General features: G+C 36.7%; 1 protein-coding gene across 1 annotated transcript in view; it reads left to right on the plus strand.

Moving 5' to 3' along the window:
- LOC121428598 (serine/threonine-protein phosphatase 2A activator-like) overlaps positions 1-20,919 on the plus strand; it is a 53,608-nt gene extending 32,689 nt beyond the window's left edge. The window contains exons 7-10 of the mRNA XM_041625355.1: positions 308-408; positions 1,478-1,585; positions 2,718-2,843; positions 19,348-20,919. Of these exons, the coding sequence (XP_041481289.1) occupies positions 308-408; positions 1,478-1,585; positions 2,718-2,789 (281 nt within the window). The 3' untranslated portion in view covers positions 2,790-2,843; positions 19,348-20,919. The remainder of the gene's footprint in view (positions 1-307; positions 409-1,477; positions 1,586-2,717; positions 2,844-19,347) is intronic.
- The last annotated feature ends 2,005 nt before the right edge of the window (positions 20,920-22,924 follow it).

The following is a 22,924-nucleotide window of genomic DNA, read 5'->3' on the forward strand; positions in this document are numbered from 1 at the left end:
GACGGCTGTTTTCACAAAATATTGCTAAACTTTAAACTTCAATAACTTTATTATTTGTTATCTGATTTTGATGAAATTTTCAGCATTTTGCTCAGTGAATTCTACTTTATGTATTAAGATATAAATATTTTCAGCCCAGACCATCCCTTTAACATTGAGTTCTGTTGATATGAATCCTGTTATGACTGGTATTTTGTTTTGCACCATCACCATACCTCAAATCCCTCAATACCGGTACTCTCTAGAATGGTCATTTGTCTTCTACCAACAGAAATCTAATTTTACTTAAATGCTTCTATCCATACAGGTCATCCGAGGCTCACCCCTAAGAGTATCCCACAGGCAGATACAGCAGAGGGCTTTGCTAGTCAGTACATGCTCTTTGGATGCATTAATTTCATCAATAAAGTAAGCAGTGCATATTTTAATATTAAATATAATTTACCTTGGGTAGTCACTTCAGCTCTAGTGAACTATTCTCCCAGCGGGCCCTATATAACGTAATATAATCATTGCCCTTCTTAATTCTAATAAGTTGACCCCCTAAAAAGAAGGCAGAAGTTCCCATTTTTAGAGTCTCTGGTATTACTTGGCATCGGATCAAACCCTAAACCTCCAGTTCATGAGGTGGATGCTCGACCACTTACCCACCATGTTCGGTCCAAAGTTTGATATTGAAGCTATCAGTTAATTATACTTCATTCTAGATTGGAACTAAATAGTTTTCTATCCCCTGTGAGTACTCAGGGGAGCGTTTCATGAAGGGACTTTGTCCGACAAGTTCTGTTTTATCCGACAATTACCATAGTAACAGTACCTCTCAGCCAATCAGAATCAAGGAAAGATGTCAGATGTGACAACTTGTCGGACAAAAATGTTGATGAAACGCTCCCCTATTCCTGTGTACCCTGTCGTTAATAGGCAGCTTACAATGCATGGATCCGAATCACATTATTGGCCCAAATCTGCCACATGACCAATCATTAATTTTTTAACTAATAGAAAATTTGCTATTGACCGGTACTAATGACCAGTTCTATTGGCTGGTCATAGTTTTATGGTGAGGATTGATTATCAGAAGAAAAAAAGGAATCTACATCACTGTCTTATAAATCATGTAATAGACATAATTTTGGCTGGGCATTAGAAATTTATTTGCTTATAATTGTTTTAAACAGTCCAAACGTCATGGTACCTGCTTCTTGTTAATTTTACTAATTCGCTTTACAAGTCATTTATTTTATCTAACAAAAAACTAATGAGCAGTCGTGGTTTTGAGATGAGAATGATTCACAAAAAATAAAGATCTACATCACCATCTTATAAACACGTAATAGACATCATTATGCATGGGCATTAGAAATTGATATTGCATATAATAGTTTCAAACATTCAAAATGCCAAGGTACCACCTGTTTGTTATTTTTTACTAATGCCCTTGATGATTTGTATATGATCATTTACTATTGTATGGCAGATGAAGACAGGGCCCTTTGCTGAGCATTCAAATGTCTTATGGGGAATTAGTTCCGTTATACATTGGAAGAAAGTCAACCAGGGACTCATTAAGATGTACAAAGCAGAGGTGGGTCTCTTTCTAATTTGTTCTAAATGATAATGATAATTCTGAACGATGATTCTAAGCATTGTTTGAAGTAATTGAAATTTGTGAGATATTTCCTTTTTTTTGAGCAAGCGCCATGAGCACTTAGCTGTGGCGGATACTGGTGCTATACAAGAACCCATCATCATCATAATGAGAATAATAGCATCATTTTTATGTAGGGGAGCTGTTCCGAAAACTGTACTACCAGCGGGCCCTTCTTAATATGATAATATTACCTTGGCGTTGGCTGGGCTGCCTATAGGCGCTCAAGCATTCAAGGAATTTCTTCCTACTGGGTACCCATATAGTACACCTGGGTGGAGAGTGACAATTGTAGATAAACATCTTGCCAACGGATGCAAGTGATGTGGTGGTATTTGAACCCTGGACCTTGTGGTTACAGTTGGAAGACTTATTTGATTGTCCACAACGCGTCTCATGATTGCTTCATGTCAGTGATAATAAACTATCCTTGATAGGAAATGTAGAAATTATTTTGTCAAGTTTTAGTTTCCACGATTTCCACATCCCTGTTTTATTCAGTAAAAGTCTATTAGGGCATAGCAAAAAACTTACAACCAATTGCAAATCTATTTTTGGTCCCAAATCAGTCACCAATTCAATTTCTTGTAATTAATTAATTGAAAAGTCGCAATTGAATGCTGATCTGCAGCTTGCAAACAAAGAGTGTAAACTGATTTGCTACAGGTAAAATTGATCTATCAATTATAAATTCACAACAGATATTGATTGCATCTATTTTCAAGCAACACCACTATAAGATTTTGAATACCCTATATAAATGTTGTATGCTGTCTTATGTCGAAAATTGAAATATCTTAGTTTGATATTTTAACTCACATCTAAAAATGTTCCAAGATTTAATTCAACTAATCTTTAAAGAAGGATGAATGGAGAAAATCTTGGAAATATGAGAATGTGCGTTTTTTAGATGAAAGTAGAGAAGAAATGATATTTGTTTTTTTTTATTCAGTTCTCCAAGAGAATTGTTATGTAACATACGAAGAGCTGAATCTGTGGTATGTCAGTCAAGCTCATGATGATATCTTAGTGATACAATTAACTTATTTCTCATTCATATCCATTTCAGGTTCTATCAAAATGTCCTGTAATTCAGCACTTTCCATTCGGAAACATCCTTTCAATTAACCCAGCGAGATAGTGATGCCTAACATAGCAACAGTAGATATTTCATGATTAACGGTAGTACATCAAGGTAAGTTCTATCGAATTCAAGCATGATTGGTATCAATTCATTTCAATCTACACATATCGTGAAACAGCAGGGCTTGAATAAAGCAGTAAGCTAAGAATTATCAACACATGATTTAAAAAAAAAAATTATATGAATTTGCGAAAACTTAGTCTTGGAAATGCTGGTACGTGTTTGGTAACTGTAAATGTATCTAAGGAACAGACTAAATATTCTCTATTATCATTTAAATGTAGGGTTTCAGAGGCACATATATTTTTTAATGTCTTGCGAGGTTTGAATGAGACAAAATATTAAAACTAATTTTTAATGTTCATGCCCATGAAAACCATCCAATATTTTTCCATATTGGATGAAATAAATATTTTGCCCCGCCTACAAGATTATCATTGATTAATAAATGGATTGTGCACATAAAGCTATCGTTACGTCCCTATGAAATTGCATTACGTATACGCAAAGGAGCGAGATTGCATCAATTTATTAAATTCAAATGCGCTTGCACTTTATGCTAGTGCACTTTACAGAGATTTCTTTTTTTAATGACAATACTCAGTTTCCATACTCATGATTTACAGGATTGACATAAAATGCTTTATTAATTTATGTTTAGCTTTGTGGGGGTATATAATAATATTGGATGACCAAATTTTGCGGGATACGTAGAAATATTGTTACTCGCTGAAGAACAATATTTCTATGCATCCCAAGCAATTCCATCCAATATTCCCTAAATACAGGCTGCTAAGTACATGACCATTCATTCTTAACATTTGTGTAGTTTTTCTCCCTTCCATGTGCACCCGAGAAAAAAAATAGAACTTCATTGTAAAAAAAAAGTCAGAAAAGCATTACAGTAGCTGACAGCTCTGCTCAGTATTGCAATATCATGACTAAAATGGGGTTTTTTTATGAATATTTACTTTGAAAAAAAAATATGCAAGTTCTTTTAATTATGCCAGGATAATCATATTTCAAGCTTCTATTTTGATTTTCTATTCGTGTGGTTAAAAAGCCAGGAACCTGTTTCATAAAACTTGTTATAATAAGAAATTTGCAATAACAGTTAAAAGCTATTGAAATCCTTCAACTTGATTGGCTGATAGTAAACTGGTTATAGTAACCGAGCATTTGTTATACAAGTATTTATGAAACTGGGTCCAGATATGAGATTAAAATTGGGCAATGAGAGGAATAGATGGTCATGATAGAGATCGACCGAGTCTCTACAAATCAATTCATGCTAGTTTTTGCAGTGCTGATTACAGTGTCTCATCTTGTGGCCAAGACAGTACATAATAAATAAACAACTTGGTTGGTGTCTATCACTGACATTATGATTGATTTCCCTCTTTTCTGTGAATAGAAAATAAAATCTAGAATCTTGAATATTTTGACAGTGTTCACAGAATTTGCAAAAATATTTTTAAAGCAAGAATTTTACATAAAATCTTTTATTACTATGTTTAAAGAGCATTGTATGGTTAATGTCTATTTAAATGACACTTCAGGGTTTTTTTTTAATTAATGATAATCCGCTTTTATATAGCGCTTAATGCATCGGAACGACGTCTCTAAGTGCTTTACAGATATATTATTACCCCCGTCATCGGATCCTGACATGCCCACATACAATGTATGCACCTTCTCCTCTCCCTGGGGAGCATTCCAAAAAGAGTTCCAAGACTCAGTTGCTAGGCATACTACATAGGCTTTCGCATCTTACCGGGTACCCATTTAACACTTTGGTGGAGAGTGGAAAATTGTGGATTGACGCCTTGCCAAAGGACGCTAGGCCATGGTGGGATTTGAACACATGACCCTCTCATTACAAGGCTAGAGTCAGAACCGCTACACCACGGCGCTTCCACTGACTGCACCACGATGCTTCCACTATCAATTAATGTCATGAAAATAAAAATATTAACTTAGATTTATAATTATAGCCACTCAATCTAATTGAAGTTGGTCTACTGCTTTATGATGTTGCTTTGGTTATAAAACACCTTGGCATAAAATCCATGGGCCCATCTTCAGAACTCAAATGGGCAGCCAAAACAAATCTGTATTAAGGTTTTAGGCTATCAGAACAATGAAGCACCTAAAACTGATAAAATATGTCAGGGAAATGATAAATATATAATTTCTTATATCATCAAAACAATAGAAAAAGGAGCTTTTTACAGCATGATTAATGATGGGGGTGACATTACATTTGCTCCTGTGGCAATTGCTCCGGGCTTAATTTCATCAAAGATGTAGGGTTACGGTTGCAATAGGGTTCTACCTTAGGGGTAGCTTTAGGGTACAATATAGTTTTAAACCCAGGGTTGAAGTTAGTCTTTTGATTTGTGTGTGAAATTTAGAGCGGAGCATTTGTCGCCAGAGCAAATGTCATGGAACCAATATGTATGACAGTAGAGTAATGAGTAGAAGAATTTAAAGGAGCCAGAAATGCCATCTGGGCCAAAAATTTTGAAAAGCTGCCAGCGAGCAGGCGAAAAAATGACCTTTTTAATACAAAAATGTAATTGTTGATAGATTTTGACATTAATTTTCTGATAAAAGTATATTTCAGCTTTTTCTATTTATGATAACTCCCGTAGGAACTCGGCAGGACAGCATTTTTGCTGGTAAACACCAAGCTGGTACAGTATATAACCAATTACCTAGGAAACATTTTATGTCTAGGTTAATCTGTCATAGTGGCTGACCTTATATAGACAATAGATATTACTGTTGGGCCTTTTTATCAAAGTAGAGTAAGGGATTTGAACTCACAACCTTGCGATTATGAGTCCAATGCTCTAACCACTGGACCACACAACCTTTCCTTTTTTCCTTTTTTTTTCTCAGTAGTTAAAAGGGGGTCCATGCCAATGATGGATGAATCTTTCTTGTTGTGTTGGATATCTCACTGCTCTGACCCTGATAAACATGATTTATGTTTTCAGTTCTGTCTGTCTGTCCAGGAAAACAGTGTTTTACTTGTGTATTATTGTAGATAATACACAAGTATAGGGTGTATAAAAAAAGAGGAACCCACAATTCTTTTTTTTTTGAAAGAGAGAACAATTCTTGGTAGTTTTGAATGGTTACAAGTTTCAAGGATTATGCATCATTGAACGTAACTGTTCTGAAAATACTTTCCATGTTATGTAGCTGGTTCACGTACATGTTTCATATCAGGGTAGAAAATAATGGGGGGTTTTTTAGGGGCTATTTTTTTCCCATATTGGGGATATTGCAGAATTGTGCAGTAAAAGCAAATATTCTTCTACCACGGTTTGAATATTGATTTTCTAAATAATCTTGAATATTGTTTGGAATAGATCTTGGGGCGACTCTAGAAAGAATGGTCACCCCAAAGCATGAATTTTGAAGGAATTTTAGGGGAGATTTTTGCTTTCATGTTGACGAAATCACCCTGTATTTTCTACGCATTAAACATTTATAATGAAAGTAATAAAATCATGTAAAATTGAGCGAGTTTTTTCTATTTATAATCTCTTTTTGTCTTTTTCTTTTGATATGAATTTTATTGTCACTGATTTGATACTCTCATAAACATACATGAAAATTGGGTTTCCGATTGTTGTTACTCGCTGTAGTAAATGAGGTTCTGTTTTTGTATGTTGGCCCCATTTTGGGGTGTATTTCAGTTGATTACCATCATTTCAGTACTATGGAAAGCCAGTGCTTCCATCAAGCCTTGAAATAAGTGGGCGCTGAGCGCAAATTCGCGCTCATAACGCCATCAATTGCGCCCATGAAGCCCCAAAATCATCAAAATTTTGACGACCGGGCGCAAATATTTTCCAGGTAATTGCGCCCGCCGTGAGTGAGCAGTGAAGCCATATCATACATGTAATTTGAATATCTGTAAAGCCAAAATCAAATAACTTTCAATTTACGATAAACACAGTTTAAAATTGCCAAGTGCGTCTTTTTCTCTGTACCATAAAAAGTGAGCTACGTCCGTCTTTTTTTTTCCTGTAATACATATGCGCGCGTTCTTCCGGTAGCGGTTTTTCCATACTTCACCATGTGCAATTTCTAATGCACACATTTCCAGTCGGGATATCACAATTCTGTGATATAGTAATTCGAATTGCACAGGAGATAAATCCCTGTTCACAGCACATACGATGTGCAAGTCTTTTATCCTCACAGTCGCCGACCGTGCTTGTCAAAACGGAGCCTTAATAATCCAAAATAACTTAGCTTATAGTTGTGAATTGTAGCTTTTTAATTTCTTTCCTGGAGAGGGGTAAATATCAGACAATAAATAATCTAACAAGGCTCCATCTAAAAAAAAATAAGGAGGATGCCGCGTGCACTTGAGTGTGGTGTTAGCAAGCCAGTTTTGAGCTCATATGTCTGCCAGAGCTCTGGGTGAGAATTCTATCAGTAATGGCCTAAGTGATGGTGATTTTCCGTTTGAGATAGAGTTTAGATTTCATGTTAATTTTTGAAAACTGTCAAAAAACTTTATGATTTCTTCATTGTGATGAATATTTAAGTTATTAATGAATACATTTTCACCGAATTCCAGAGATACCAAGTTCAAAAAAATGTAATGCGTGAGATTTTCATGACTCGACGTCTCTGAGCGCGCGCGGCCAGTACTTACACTCGTACGTTGCGAAAAGGTGCGCGCGCAACGCGCGCGCGCATGAGATATGGGCTTCAAAACTATGCGATGCACGCACGCTAGTCATCGTATCACGTACTAGCTGTGCGCTGACTGCACTTTTGATTCGTCTCGTGTGCCGGGCTAGACGCGAAGGCGGTCAGCCAGTCGTATAATCTGGCGATTAATGCTACTTTTCCTCTTTTTTTCTGTTGGGTACCGATATGCGTGAGAAAAATGGGTGCCATGCGTGAGATCGTGAGACGGACCCTGAATGCGTGAGTCTCACGCACAATGCGTGAGACTTGGTAGCTCTGGAATTCAGACTCTCCCAGAATGAAAGGCATTTTCTGTGGAGATCTGCGTTTTCAAATAACTTGTGAAAAACTTAAGGTACGTGAACCTACAATACATGTACATGTACATAGCCTGTGGCTATGTGCTGGAATTTGAATAGACTGAGTTATTTATTGATTTCGTATATCTAATCCAAGTGCACCTCACAGCCACAATCACACACAAACACTCACCCACTCCCATGATTCAAACCATAAAAAAAGCCTTAAAAATTATTTTTTTTTGTAAATTTATTATTTGATCTGAATTCTCTCTTTCTCCATCTCTCTCTCTTTTTTTTTTATTTTTATTTTATTAATTTATTTAGATTTTTTTGGGGGGGGGTTCATTGATCATGGTTCATTAAAGACGAAAAATAAATAAGCCCATGTGTGTGTGGTTGTAAAGGGGATGTGGAGTGAGGGTGTCAAAACACAAACATTTAAATCTGATTTCTTAAATGTTTGAATAAGCCTAATACTTAGCATATGCTATTCATTTACTAATTAAAAAATTGCAGGAGCTGCGCTTACTATAAAAAAATTTTCGGTGTGGTTCACCGTTATATTTATATATTTTTAAATTGCCCCTGGTTCCAGAAAATTGCCCCCGGTTCCTGTAAAAAGCCCGTGAGCTGGGGACAATTTAAAAAAAAAATTGCCCCCGGCTCGCAGGTGCTTATTTCAAGGCTTGGCTTCCATAATACCTAACCTTTAACATAAAGTAATATAGGACATTTCACATCAACTGAGCATGTGTCATAGGTCTGACTAAAATATCATCAAATGATTTCTTAAGATGCTAAACTGATATTAGCAAAGTTTCCCAAATTCCTTGTCCGGAGGAATGACGTCAAGAGCTCCCCCTGCTGGAGACGTCAAATTATCGTTCATGATTCAGACTATTTTATCTCAAGATTCAAGCCATCAAGTGCAGGATTATAATCATCCCCCAAATGCAAAGAAGGGGATTCTACCCAATTTATAACAAGACCTGGTCGATTCACAAGTTGGATTTTTTAATCGTGATAAACATCTGGTTGTAGGATTTCCTTATATATGCTACTTTCTTCCTTTTGCTCACCCTTGTGTCATTCAAAATTCTTAAAACTAGTCTAGCTCCCTCGGGAGTGACTGTCAACATTTCCAAAAATAAAAGAGAGTGCCCAGACGTTGGCAAAACACTGATTGCTTCATATCTCAGTCTGTGACAAGGTTTCCCCAGGGAGGTGACAATTGTGATTTTCCTGTCTATGAAAGTCCTTAATTTGTTTGGAAATATGTTTTTTAGGATGTTCCTAATATCAGCTTCCCTTCGTAGAATGTTTTCTTACTTTTATTTTGTGCCTATATGTGTTTGTTATTTTTATTTATGTGTAATACTTGGAGTTGAATGTATACTACTACATGTAGTTATTTAGGGACTCATAAATATTGAATTTGTCAATTGCAGGTCACCTAGACCTAATACCTTGATTAGATATACAGTGTAAGTCAGGACAGGAACCAAGTTCTATGCAATGAATGTTAATCGTATGGTATATTTGACAATAAGCATGCACTATGTGTCATGTATGAGTGGTTTAGTGTTCGCAGCTTTTCAACCAGTAGAAAATAACCAATGGTTATGATGTATCATTCCATACAATGCATTATGCAATGGTGATTGGTCAGATTTGCACTCTAAAGAGATCAAATAAGACCAATCAGATGCCTTCTACCAAATATTACTTCTTATGTAATTAAATGTATAAAGCAGACAACATTAAAATCTGACGACCTAAAAGAATACTATAAAATGAATAAAATCAGTATTTTTTATAGTAATAAAGAATAACACTAACTTTTCTGTACTTTGTGAGATCGCTGAAATGAGGTTTCTCCAATTCAACTGTTCCCTTATCACGCTGTTGAAAAAAAGTCTTTTCTGTTCTTTATTTCCTCTTTTAATTTTCTGCCAAAACTTGTTTGATTCAAAACATTATAATGTCTTTGAAATGATTCCCCTAATGTTATCTCTGGTATCTCTCTTCCCTTCAGAATCAATTCCATTTCCACAAATTGTATACAATCACTTCCTTGCTGCTTAAAACCAAACAGATGATCTCTTCAAGGACACTCGCCTACAAAGATATTATTTTCTAAAATCACTATGAAATGAAAGTCCATTAAGTCCTTGGAAACTGCTATGCTTAGACGGGCACAAAAGTCAAGGTTTTCCAGTGACTAGTGATTAGGTTGCAGTGTCAGCATGGGTATTTAATGAAATCATTCTGATTTGAATTTATTCCAGAAGTCGCTGTTGTGTTTTTAATCTACTGTCGTGATCTGTACAACCCCAAAAAATCAAGGATATCTGTCTCAATATTTATTGATTTCCTTGATCAGGGGGGTGTTTTATCAATGTGTCAGCACTGACTCAATGGTCAGTGCTGACTATTTCAGTGAAATCCTTGATTGGCTAAGAAGCACTGGCCTCTAAATGTTGCTATGGTAACTGTCGAAGAAAGATAACTTGTCAGTGCTGACAACTTTCATGAAATGGTCCCCAGATGGCCTTGATATTTGTCTTATAATTTATGAACATTGTTCACACTTTCTTCCTTTCTCCTTTTCCCCTGTGTCACTACTTTGGCAAATAACCAGTTTGGTCTTGATGCAAGAATCTGTAGGTTTGACTAGGTGAAGCTGCCTGGACATTTACCGCCTCAGTGGAAAGTGACGTCAAGCTATAGATCAGTCTTTGCAATGCTCCAAGCGCCGCCGTGTTTGTGAAAACTCCTGAGGTATTACATTCTTCAAAGGTCATATGTCATTTGTGAAAATCTCTCTCCTTGCAATGAATGAAGAACTTTTTGTGGGATCATCTTTGATCTTGCATCACGAATGCATATGTCAGTGAGGATGAATTGAGCAGTTTTGGGAGTTGGGAGTCATATGGTTGAAGGTCATGGGTCCCTAAGTTCATCATTTGATATATATATATATATATTGTAAATTGTGAAGAATATTCTCGGTCTGACATTGTTACGGGCATACATTTCAGTTGTGTGCAGTCAAGAGTCCATAAAGGGTGTCATCTATGTATATGTTACTTGCCTCTGTTTGACAAATTGTTATGCTTTTGTAATGAAATACTTTGTAAAACTGCTGAAGACAAAAGGTAATTTTACATCAGACCATGTTTGTTCAGTCTAGAGATTCCATCTCATTCAGCCCTCATTGAGGAAAAGTGTAAGTGTTTGAGGTTCAAGGAGTCCCTGTCTCCAGCGGTAATAGAGCAATTCTCAGTTGAGCATCAACTGTGGCCTGGGGCGACTTGGCGCTTCATGTTTCAGATACATGTAATCTATATTTGTCTGCTTTCATGAATGAGTGACTGATTTATAATCCTGAGCCAAAGCCCCATGTGCATCTTCACCTGCAAATAAGCATAATGATTAAAAATATACCTGGGTGCCATTTCATAAAGCTGTTCGTAAGTTAAGAGCGACTTCAAGAACGACTGGTGAACCTTTGAATTTAATGATCTTTTCGCTAAATGGTAGACTTCTAATCTTGATTTGTTATTTGGGTTTGCCGTTTCATTCTCCTGTAGCCTTTGACTATAGTCATGGAAGGATACACGTAGATGGACCTGTATTTAACACATTAACCTGTCGTGAACTTTTTACTGGTTTCATGCCATATGACGTGTAGGACATGATTAAGAATCTCAATTATAAGTGTACCCTTTTTCACCATAAGATCTCCAGGAAACCTCAAGAGATTTGGCACAGGTGATAACACCATGAGGTCACATCCTTATCTCACTCCTCAATACACATGAAGGGATGTGTGCATCATCCTTACTACCTATGCTCTTTCATGCTCTCTCTCTCTCTCACACACTCATCCGCTCTTTCTTTCTCTCACTCTCTCTATCAGCTTGTCTATTTCTCTCTCCCTTTCTCATTCTTGCATGTCTAATTCCCAGGGGTTCATAATTGCTTGGTCTACTCATGTACTTCTCAAACCGTCTTCTTTACTTCATGGGCTTATCAACCCATTTGGTCTACTACAAACATGGTCTAATTGCTATTTGGTCTACACTGCACTAGGTTTAATACACAGTCTAATCCTCATTTAGTCTCATGCCCACTTGGTCTATTTTGTCTATATACTTTGTATTATATTTTTTTCGCTTTGTCAAATGAAATTTTGGATTATAAACATTTAAAGCATACACATGCAGATTAATTGGTGTTAGACCAAGTGGATATGAGCTGAAATTGATCCTGGAAATTAAGACGAAATGGTAAATAGGCTATTAGGGAAATATACACGGGGGCTTGGGTGATTTAGCCCCCCCCCCCCCCCCGAGATGTTCTAAAGAACCAAGGGAGCTAAAAAAAAATGCGCCCTGGAAATCCCCATTCATTGCATTGTGAGAGCTTATCCAATGTTGCAGATTTAGGCAGTAAGTTTGAAAAGTAGCCCCCAAAAATTTAAACAATCATGCCTTGGCTAAATGGCTGTTAGACCAAATGTTTGTTGACGGCGCAGTTGTAGACCAGTCGGCAATTTCCCACGGCAGGAGGGGAGTTTTTTTTCTGCAGTTGAATCTCTTCCTCTCTCTCTCTTGCTCTTTCTTTCTATCTCCAAGTAGTAAGGTGATCCATGGTAATAGGTCCATGGATGATCTAACCTGTACATATTTCAAAGTTATTGATGATTCCGTTGCAAAGTGCATCATGACTTCATCTGTCTGGAAGTATAACCGATGGGAAGTGGGAATGAAAGGGTTAGATGACTTGCAGGAATCGCTTCTCATCCTCTGCTTGATGATCAATCTGACTTCTCCTGTCCTATGTGTGTGATTTAACCAATCAAGACACGTTTATAGTTCCTCAAGCTAATAGTAGTTGGATCCCTGACAATCTTAGGATGTAAATAGGTGTGGCAGGCTGCGTCATCTTGGTGGCTTTGAAAAGCGGAAGGGAGTGTCGGTAATCTTGAACTCTCGGGAAATTCTCCAGGGATGTTGTGTCATCTTTTCCCTAGATTTGGTAGTTAATGTACATTTTTGTCTCACCTGCGAAGCAAAGTGAGACTATAGGCGCCGCTTTTCCGACGGCGGCGGCGGCGTCAACATCAAATCTTAACCTGAGGTTAAGTTTTTGAAATGATGTCATAACTTAGAAAGTATATGGACCTAGTTCATAAAACTTGGCCATAAGGTTAATCAAGTATTACTGAACATCCTATTAGAGTTTCATGTCACATGACCAAGGTCAAAGGTCATTTAGGGTCAATGAACTTAGACCATGTTGGAGGAATCAACATCGAAATCTTAACCTGAGGTTAAGTTTTTGAAATGTCATCATAACTTAGAAAATATATGGACCTAGTTCATGAAACTTGGACATAAGGTTAATCAAGTATCACTGAACATCCTGCATGAGTTTCACGTCACATGACCAAGGTCAAAGGTCATTTAGGGTCAATGAACTTTGGCCGAATTGGGGATATCTGTTGAATTCCCATCATAACTTTGAAAGTTTATGGATCTGATTAATGAAACTTGGACATAATAGTAATCAAGCATCACTGAACATTTTGTGCAAGTTTCAGGTCTCAGGATTAAGGTCAAAGGTCATTTAGGGTCAATGAACTTTGGCCGAATCGGGGGTATCTGTTGAATTACCATCATAACTTTGAAAGTTTATTGGTCTAGTTCATTGAACTTGGACATTAGAGTAATCAAGTATCACTGAACATCCTGTGCTCATTTCAGGTCACATGACCAAGGTCAAAGGTCAATGAACTTTGGCCGAATTGGGTGTATCTGTTGAATTACCATCATAACTTTGAATGTTTATGGATCTGATTCATGAAACTTGTACATAAGAGTAATTAAGTATCACTGAACATCCTGTGCGAGTTTCAGGTCACATGATCAAGGTCAAAGGTCATGTAAGGTCAATGAACTTTGGCCATGTTGGGGTTTTTTGTTGAATAACCATCATATCTCTGTAAGTTTATTGGTCTAGTTCATAAAAAGTGGTCTAGTTCATTAAACTTGGACATAAGAGTAACCATGTATCACTGAACATCTTGTGCGAGTTAGAGTAGTATTCATAGTCAGCACTGCTGCTATATTGAACCGCGTGATGCAGGTGAGACGGCCAGAGGCATTCCACTTGTTAGATTTAGATGCTTAAAAGGTGTAATGTTTACAGTTCAAGTTTGGAGGGGTCATGATTTAGTTGCTTACAGAATGCATAAAATATTGGCTATGCATGTACATTTCAAGTGACTATGGTTGCTGTCTGATAAGATAGACATGGGGTGGGGGGGAATCCTGAAAGTCCTTTCATGATGTAATGCTCTGCAGGTGGACCCTTTTTGGAGATGATTGATTGATCCATTCTTTATTTCCATGCAAAAAATTAATCATGCAACACAAAATATATTGACAATATTTCATGGTAAAATAACAATAAACAATCAAATTGGATGGGAGGGGACAGTCATAAGCACAAAGGCTTGAAAAAGGACACCCCTCAAGTCTATTGAGTCTGTTGAGATTAACAGAAAAAAAAATTGTATTCAACAGGAGATGGTTCATTTCAGATAGTCAAATATGCTATGTGTATGTTATGAAAAAGAAGTTGAGATTTAAGAAGTAGAAAAACAATGATATTGGAATCAGCAGTAGCAGTAGAAGAGGGAGGGGGGGCGATTGACAAGAGGAAATTAGGATTGTGACACAATAAGGAAGTGAACCCCAATGTTAGGGTTCACAAAGGTTTAGAATAGCACTGTGTAAAGATAGTCGGTGTAGATAGATCCAGTGATGCAGTCTTCCAGGTCCCAGACTCAATAGAATCAGTGACTTCCTTCCAGGATATTTCTTTCTTTGAAAACATGTTTTTGTGACATCATGGCATGTGGTGATCGGTAATCATGTGCCGTAATTAACAGTCTCCGGCACTGTAACACACTGATATGCACCTACAAATTATGCAATATATAGGGATTTTAGGGAGCCTTGTGGTGGAGATTGAAAGTGATTTTTTTTTCTTCTTCTACCTCTTTTAAATCAATAACAATTCATATAAAAGCTACTTTGCATGTATACAACAAATAAACAAACAAATAAATATATATATATATATATATATCAATGTCAATGAGATTACAAATATTTTTTAAATGGTTGCAAATGAAATTAAACTGCCAAATTTCTCTACTATGACAATGTGAAACTATGGGGAAAAACCCCATATCAATCAACAAAATAAAGAAAAAAACATACTTTGTAAAAGATTACTTTTTTCCCTGAATAGAAAATTATATTATTGTACAAGAAATATAACAAAAAGGATAAAAGATTATGTTAATGGTTAATAAGAGGAAGGTAATTAGTGGTTGATTTAAAGTCAACAGCGCCATCTTGTGACCCTTGATTGGTTGATTTTTATTGTGAGGCATCATCGGAATAGAAGGCGATTGTGTGCATCATGTGCCTGAAGAGATATTGAGATTTTATTTTTCTTGGGGTGTAGTGTTTAATTATAATATACCATAGAAAATTTGCCCTAGAATATGATAAATTCTATTTTGATTGATTTCCGAAGTATTGATAGTTCCAAGTAACACAGCTAATACTATATGCATACTCTACTGCGCTTGATACTTGATTTCATATTATGACTCTAGGTGAACGGGCGTGTAGGTGATCCTACTTGATACCCATTCTATTGACCTGGTTTGAGTAAAGCCAATGAAAATAAATTTCTTGCTGAAGGAAATTGGATTCAAACCAACAGCTCTCTTCAGGATCGAAAGGTGAGAGCCAGAACCACTACACCATGACACTTTCACTACTCTTATGTCACTTATTTACTATATTCCACTTTTCAGTTGGAAAAAAAATATGAAGTCCTGTTTCTGCCTCTTATACATGCCATGGTTGACACTTCCTCCTGATTAGGGGAGCCTTTCACAAAGGATATCTTTCAGTAATTTTTCTCTGATGGAAATACTCCCAACCAATCAGATGCGAGGATTTCAATAGCTTTCAACATTTGCTAGAGAAAGTCACCGTCAAAGCACTTCATGAAATACTCTCCAAGAAAGTGTTTCACGAAACATCTAGTCAGTGGTTTTCACTGACTCATTTGCTCTTAGCCATTCAGATGCAAGGATTTCAGTAGCTTATAACAGTAGTCAGAGAAAAAAAATCACTTCATGAAATGCTCTCCATGAGTGAGTGGTTTGATGGTGGATTAAGTGGCCTCTGTTTTGAGCTTATTACTCATAAATGCAGATCCCAATGACTAGTAGCATTCAAATATGAACTTGGCGGTTTGTAATCCTGGATTAAACAAGCATGGACAGTTCATATTAAAGACCAACGCTCTTCAACCATGGTTGAGGTTTAGATATAACTCTGAACTTGGAAGTTTCTAAGCCTGGATTATTGTGGAATGGAAAGTTCAATAGACCTTTTTATTAATACCGCAACACAGGTTCTTTTATTTTTTTAAATATTTTTTCATATATCATTTGATTGCCTTAGTGTGAATAGATTTTGCCTAAAATACAGACATATCTTACATGCAATTCTTCATGTTAAAAGCTAATATCTTGCTTTTGTTGGTGGTTTGTTGAAATTCTTCATTTATTATTGACTTTGTTTCTTCCAATAAAAACTTCATAATGAAGTTGCACCAAATGAGTGATTGTGAGATCATTGACTATCAAACCCAACACAATTTATCATTGAATTGATAAACTTTGACTTTAGTACTCATTTGTTTATATGCATGTAGTTTGCATGAGAAATGCAGCATTCCATTAAATTCTTTACAATTGGTTTGATTAGCAATAAGGAATTGCATTTATATTTTTTCAGGTGAAATCTTGTATAAAGTTCCTAACAAATTTGGCTACATATGCACTTAGACTCTATTTTGTTCTTCTTTTTTTCCAGCCTACGTGTACATGCATACATCATAACAGATTGTGTTCTTGACACAATAAAACTTAAAAGGGGCTTTCCACACTTAGCAACATAAAATGCAGCTTTTGACAATCATTCATTTGTGTGGGGGGATATGAACAAGATTTGAATTTCAGAGATTTTGAATATAGATAAAATTATTCAGTCTTTATAAAAAGTGTACTACAGGCTTTAAGTAAATGGGTTACAAGTATTTATTGATCACTTCCAATGTTCTCTATTTAAAGAACCAATCACATGATTCATTCGGCTCTGTTTCCTGTTTCAAGGGTTTTTTCGTAACTTTCTCTTTCCAGAAGTTGTTCAGGAAAGAGCTTATGGTAAAATCCCCTCAAATATGGCCACAGGATGTCACAGTAAATCCTTACAAAGCTCGAATATTTTATTTCTCAGAAATTTTTGGTTCATTCTGTCTATCTAGTGACCTGTATTCTGTACTTTTTAGGATGTGAAAGACGAAGCTAAAACTAATTCTGTGAATGTTTAGGGCCAAGACAGGGAAAGACGCTGACTATATGTATTTGAGAGGGGAGGCATGTTTTATAAACCTTGTTTTTGTTGTATTCAAGTTATGGTTTACGATTATTGGATTGGGAAGTGGAAAAAGACGTACTGTCAGATGGTTAAGATATTTCAATTAAACACGACTTTATTTGCAATATTTTCAGATTGATTTAGGTTAAATTGGATACCCTGCATAAAAGAAAGTATTTTAAAGAATGTTTAATTATAGATCACAATTCAACTTATCCAATGTTGTTAATGATAGAATAATTGAAATTTGATTTGCCACATGTGTTATTCATGTATTTGCAATTATAGGTGAAGTTTGTTAATTATGTTTGTTGGTAAGTGATAATAAATAATAATAATTAACATTATTTGTATGGCCCTAATCACAAAATATGTCTATAAGCGCTTAGTAAACAATAGAACGAGAGAAGGAATTTCAGAAAAAAACTACAGTAACTAAATGTTTTTGCTTTTACACTGGGTATCATTCATATGAAATTATTTTGACTTTTGAGGGTGATGAGCTAGGCAATTGATGATCAATGTTAATTGTCTTTTCTTGTCATGAAATTGACACAGCGACAGACGGTCGGATTTAATTGGCATGTCCTCACGATGTAATTATAGCAAAGCGGGGACCTGCGTGGTCCTCATACAGGGTGTGAATCACTCGGGGTGAGACGCCCTGTCATGCCTGCAGGAAACACTTAAGGATTTCTTGATCAAAGTCTAGGCTTTAGTTGAACCCCTGGATAAAGGATACATGACGGCACCCTTCCCCTATTACTCATTGGTCAAAGGGTGTCTGTCTGCCTGCCAGCCAGCTCGCTAACCATCCCTGCTAGCCCCCATCACTTAAAACTTATGATTATGGTAACTTTGCCATTAATGGCAGAGTTGGAGGTGCCATGGCCAAGTGGTCAAAGGAGCCTGGTGGGTGTTTGATAAAGCTGTTCGTAAGAGTGACTGGTGATCCTTTCTTTTGATAAATGGTATATTCATTAGCGATGGTTTTGTGCATAAGAAAGGATCACCAGTCGTTCTTAAAGTTGCTCTTAACTTACGAACAGCTTTATAAAACGGCCTCCCCCCCGGGTGAGCATGTAAAAGTATGGCATTCGACCCGGTCAAGGCACCTTGGGGATGCATATTATGCAAGTTGCTCTTTTCTATGTATGAAATTCATGAAAATTATTTGAGCATTAGTTGTATCAACGTGTGCACTCGTGCAAAAAAGAAATTCTTTGCAGTTAATGGTGTTGGTAATTTAAAAGGAAACCTTGATTTTGATGGTACGCTATTTACCATTGAAACGATAGCTACAATTACAGTTATACTCATTTTTAGGCAACATAGCTCTGAGCCCTTTTTACTAGAGAGATACACATGATCTTTTGAATGTATCATTTTTCCTTAGACTTGCTGTACAATTAATTGTACAATCATGTAAGAGGGTCCTCAGGTTATTTTATGAAAGTTGCCCGCACTGACTAGATTAATATCTCTGACCAGTTGAGTGAAATCCTTGGCTTTGATTGCCTGGGAGGTGCCGACCTCTGACTGTTACTTTGGTAACTATGAGAATGCCAGTCTGTCGGTGCTTACAACTTTATCAAATGGTAGCCAAGGGAGTGCTTCATGAAAGGACTTGTGTGACATTTTGTCCGACAAGTCCAGTTTTGTGTGACAGTTGCCGTAGTTTCAGTGCTCGTCAGCCAGCAAGAATCAAGGAAAGTTGTCAGATGTGACAACCTGTTGGACAGAAAGTGTTCATGAAATGCTCCCCAGGTTAAACTGTGAACTTTGAAATTGAAATTGAAGCAAATGAAATAAAATATGCTCTCACATTATGTTGGCAAGACAATCAAGTGGATTTGATATAACGCACTCTAGTATTTATCTGTTGCGATGAATTAATGACTTGTTGTTTCATGTGCACTTTAATTGTTGGAATAAGTAGTATAGGTAGGATCATCCTTTTTATTTCCTTTCTTTTCTTTCTTTTTAATTTCCAACAGAATGCATGGGGCTTTCTGGGACGCAGTCTGTGACAAGACATGGTGGTTGACCCTGAAGACATCCCAGGCTTCAAGGTACTTTTGAGTGATAAGTCCAGACCCTGTATCTCTATGATGACTTATTTATTGCACTGGGATAACAAGCGTTTTGACACAATGTAAGGATGGGTTTAACAACTCAATGGAATATATTCAATACTAAGGAGATGATAATGATAAAATAGGTCTACTTGAAGCTTAAAAATCATTAAGACTCTTCTTGTTAAAGACCAAGGAAGATTGTGATTATGTCATAATTTTAAATGGATAAGAAGGACTATGTAAGCCTATTGAACTGTTGGCCCAGATGCAAGACTCTACTGGTTATATCTTTTTGATAGTGAGGTTTTTGATAATGTGATTAGTTTATAACTGGTAGGTAGACCTGTAAGCCAATTCAATAGTTGGCCCAGGTACAAGGCTTCAATAGTTATATTGTTTTCATAGTGAGCTTAAAGTATACAAATATACCAGGAATTGAGAAAGTAGAGTTGGGAATTATATAGCCAAGGTTGGATGGGTAATTACTTGGCAGTAACAGTTGCAATCAAACGCAACTTATTTTTACCCCCCTCCCCCTTTGCCCCCTGTGATTTTATAATCTGGTTATCCCTACTGAAGAATGTACGTTTCCTCAGGTGAAGGTTCATGTAGGCTCCACTGAATGGGTAGGTGTAGTAGTAGTGAAGTGAAGTGGAGCCTACAAGAACCTTCACCTGAGGTACATGTACATATACATACGTGTGCATGATGTATTACTTCAATTTTAAAAGTCCTAGGATTTTTTTAAATGAAATCTTCTTCATGTATTTAGTCAAAGATTCCCAAAATGGGTCACATGCAGGAAAATGAAATTCATATATACGTTTTATTACCCCATTTGCATGCAATTTGTAGTTTTTTAATATGCAAAGTATGCTAAAGCCCCAGTCACACGTCAGTGCCGGCCATCCTGGATCAGATCTGGGGTGATCAGGGAGACAGATCCATGAGATGCCTTGGGCACCCTTGGAAGTCCATGAAAGTCCAGGAGGCCAACACAGCAGTTTTGGGGAGTCAAAAACATCCTTAGACTGTCGTGTTGGCCGAGCAATCCGGGATGGTCCATCTAGCTACCTTGCTGGTCTCTACCGACGCCCTAATGTTCTGTGAAGACGCCTTGCTCTGTCGGCATGGTCCATGTAGATCTGTGTAAGTGCTGTGCAGTGTGCAGTCATCAATGATATTTGGCACTCATTCTGGGGCGAAACTATCCGGGACCTTTACAGAATGCTATGTAGATCCTTAAGGTTCCATGTTCATATGTGACTGAGGCTTCGTTATTGAGCACAACATGTAACACCAAGTTTTGTAACCTACACCAGGGGCAGTTGATCGTGGATGTTGCATTTGTTGTTGGCAAGACAATCAAGTGGATTTGATATAATGCACTTTAATATTCATCTGTTGCGATGAATTAATGACGTGTTGTTTCATGTGCAGTTTAATTGTTGGAATAATAAATGTCTTTTGTATTGTCATTTCAAAGGCATATATATTGTACATACTTTCTTATTTTACTTCAGTTAATGATTTGTAAGAAGTATGCCGAATATCCCACATAAAGCAGAATAGTGGATTTCAAGTGGTGTGATTCAAAAAGTCCGATTCTATTTTACATCTTTGGTTAAAGCATTCTTCAACCGAAAAGAGCTGATACTGATATCGTTGAATTATTGCCTTTGAAAAATCCATGTTTTTGCATCTGCATGGGGGTCAAAATGACCTTTCAGCTGGAAATGTTATTCGTTTCTCTGTCTCATGGTATGTCGTACCAAAAGGCTTCTCCAAAACAATGTACATCCTTGAAAGACCATTCATGACAAAATTCTCTTTACATCTGCTTCCCCAAGCTTGGGAAGTTAAAAAATGACTGCATCAAATCTAAATTTATTCATCAAATTCAACGATCTTGGTCATCATTATGTTTGTTAGAAGATGAAGCAATGACGTATACAAAAATTAAAGTGCATCTTGATGGCAAAGTAATCAAAATCCATTGCATTGCTTTTTTCTGGGACACCCTATGTATAGAATGAATATGCAGCCCATGAAGCAAAAAGTGATTGACTTTTAGAAAGAGTATCCAAGAGAAAATGTGACAGATAGATGGTATTCAATCGAATGCAAGGCAGGAGGAATGAATGATAGAGGAAATATTATGGACAGATTGTATGAATATATCATATTATTACCCATATCAGACATCTGAGCTGGTCATTTACAAAACCGTATTGCCCTAGATTCATAAATATCGGGAAGGGATAGGTATATTATTTGTATTTTTCTCGGTCTCAATGCGCATATTTACTTTGCATGCAGAGACGAAGCAAAATTTACCTTTGTATTTTCCCTGGTCTCTCATCCGGGCATTTAAGGACGCGTAAAGAGATACGCTTCATAAGGATCTGCGCACCAACAGAATATACGTCATAATAAAGACATCACTGGATCCGAGCGCTTGCAAGTACGTCATAATGGTAAAGTGCAGAGCCTAGACCCTGATATTAACATGACACAAATATCACAGAATAGAACTCTATTTTTAAAAGAAATATTCCAATCATCATGATTTTTGCTCTAAATATCTGATTTGGATGATGATAAAAATATTGACTAGCTCTTCTTTCGGGGAACATCAAATATATTGCCCTTAAATGACCCATATTGCCCTTGTCTAAAGACTTGGACCAATGTGATTCTTTTGCTGGCAATATATTTGATGTTCCCCTCAAGGCCAGTCAATATTATATAAGTAGACAAGAATGCAAGGCAGGAAGATCGGGGCTCCGTAACACAAAGAATAGCGATCAATTGCTAAAATGAACTGACCAATCAAGATCAATGTTATACGTGCATTTGGTTTAAAATACTGACCAGGGACAAATCAGTGCGGTTCTTTCATATTTGCAATCAATCGCAAACCTTTGTGTTACGGAGCCCTGATATGATTGAGAGATAAAGAGAAAGATGGACAGGTAGAAAGAAGAAAGGTAGGTAATGGCAAAATGCATGGATATGCTCAGTAAGTAAATGATGAGGAGATTACAACACAAGAAAATATAGATAGAGAGATAACTGAAAAAAACATAAGGTCCTTAAATATCAGATTGCCATGGTTACCATCTGATGTTCGTCATTAAAAACAGTGAATAATGAAAGAGAGCTATTGTAAAGGATGGTCAGTCCGATGTATCATATCTGATTCTCATCCGTTAGACTTGGAGCAAAAACGGTGATAACAGTAGTTCATCAGGGCTTATTTGGTGGATTGGATGAAGATATAGTGTACATGTCAATGACAGTTTATGATCCAGCTCATAGGCGGCGGAAGCAGGGGGGACGGGGGGACATGTCCCCCCCTAAAATTTTTTTTTTTTTTTTTTTTTTTTTTTTTTGCTTGTCAATTTTTTTTCCTGCGTCCCCCCCTAAATTCACGTGGACCCCCTTGACACGTGTGTTGTCCCCCCCTAAAATTTAGGTTGATGACCTTTTTT

This window comes from Lytechinus variegatus, chromosome 15, assembly GCF_018143015.1.
Source record: "Lytechinus variegatus isolate NC3 chromosome 15, Lvar_3.0, whole genome shotgun sequence".
NCBI lineage: Eukaryota > Metazoa > Echinodermata > Echinoidea > Temnopleuroida > Toxopneustidae > Lytechinus > Lytechinus variegatus.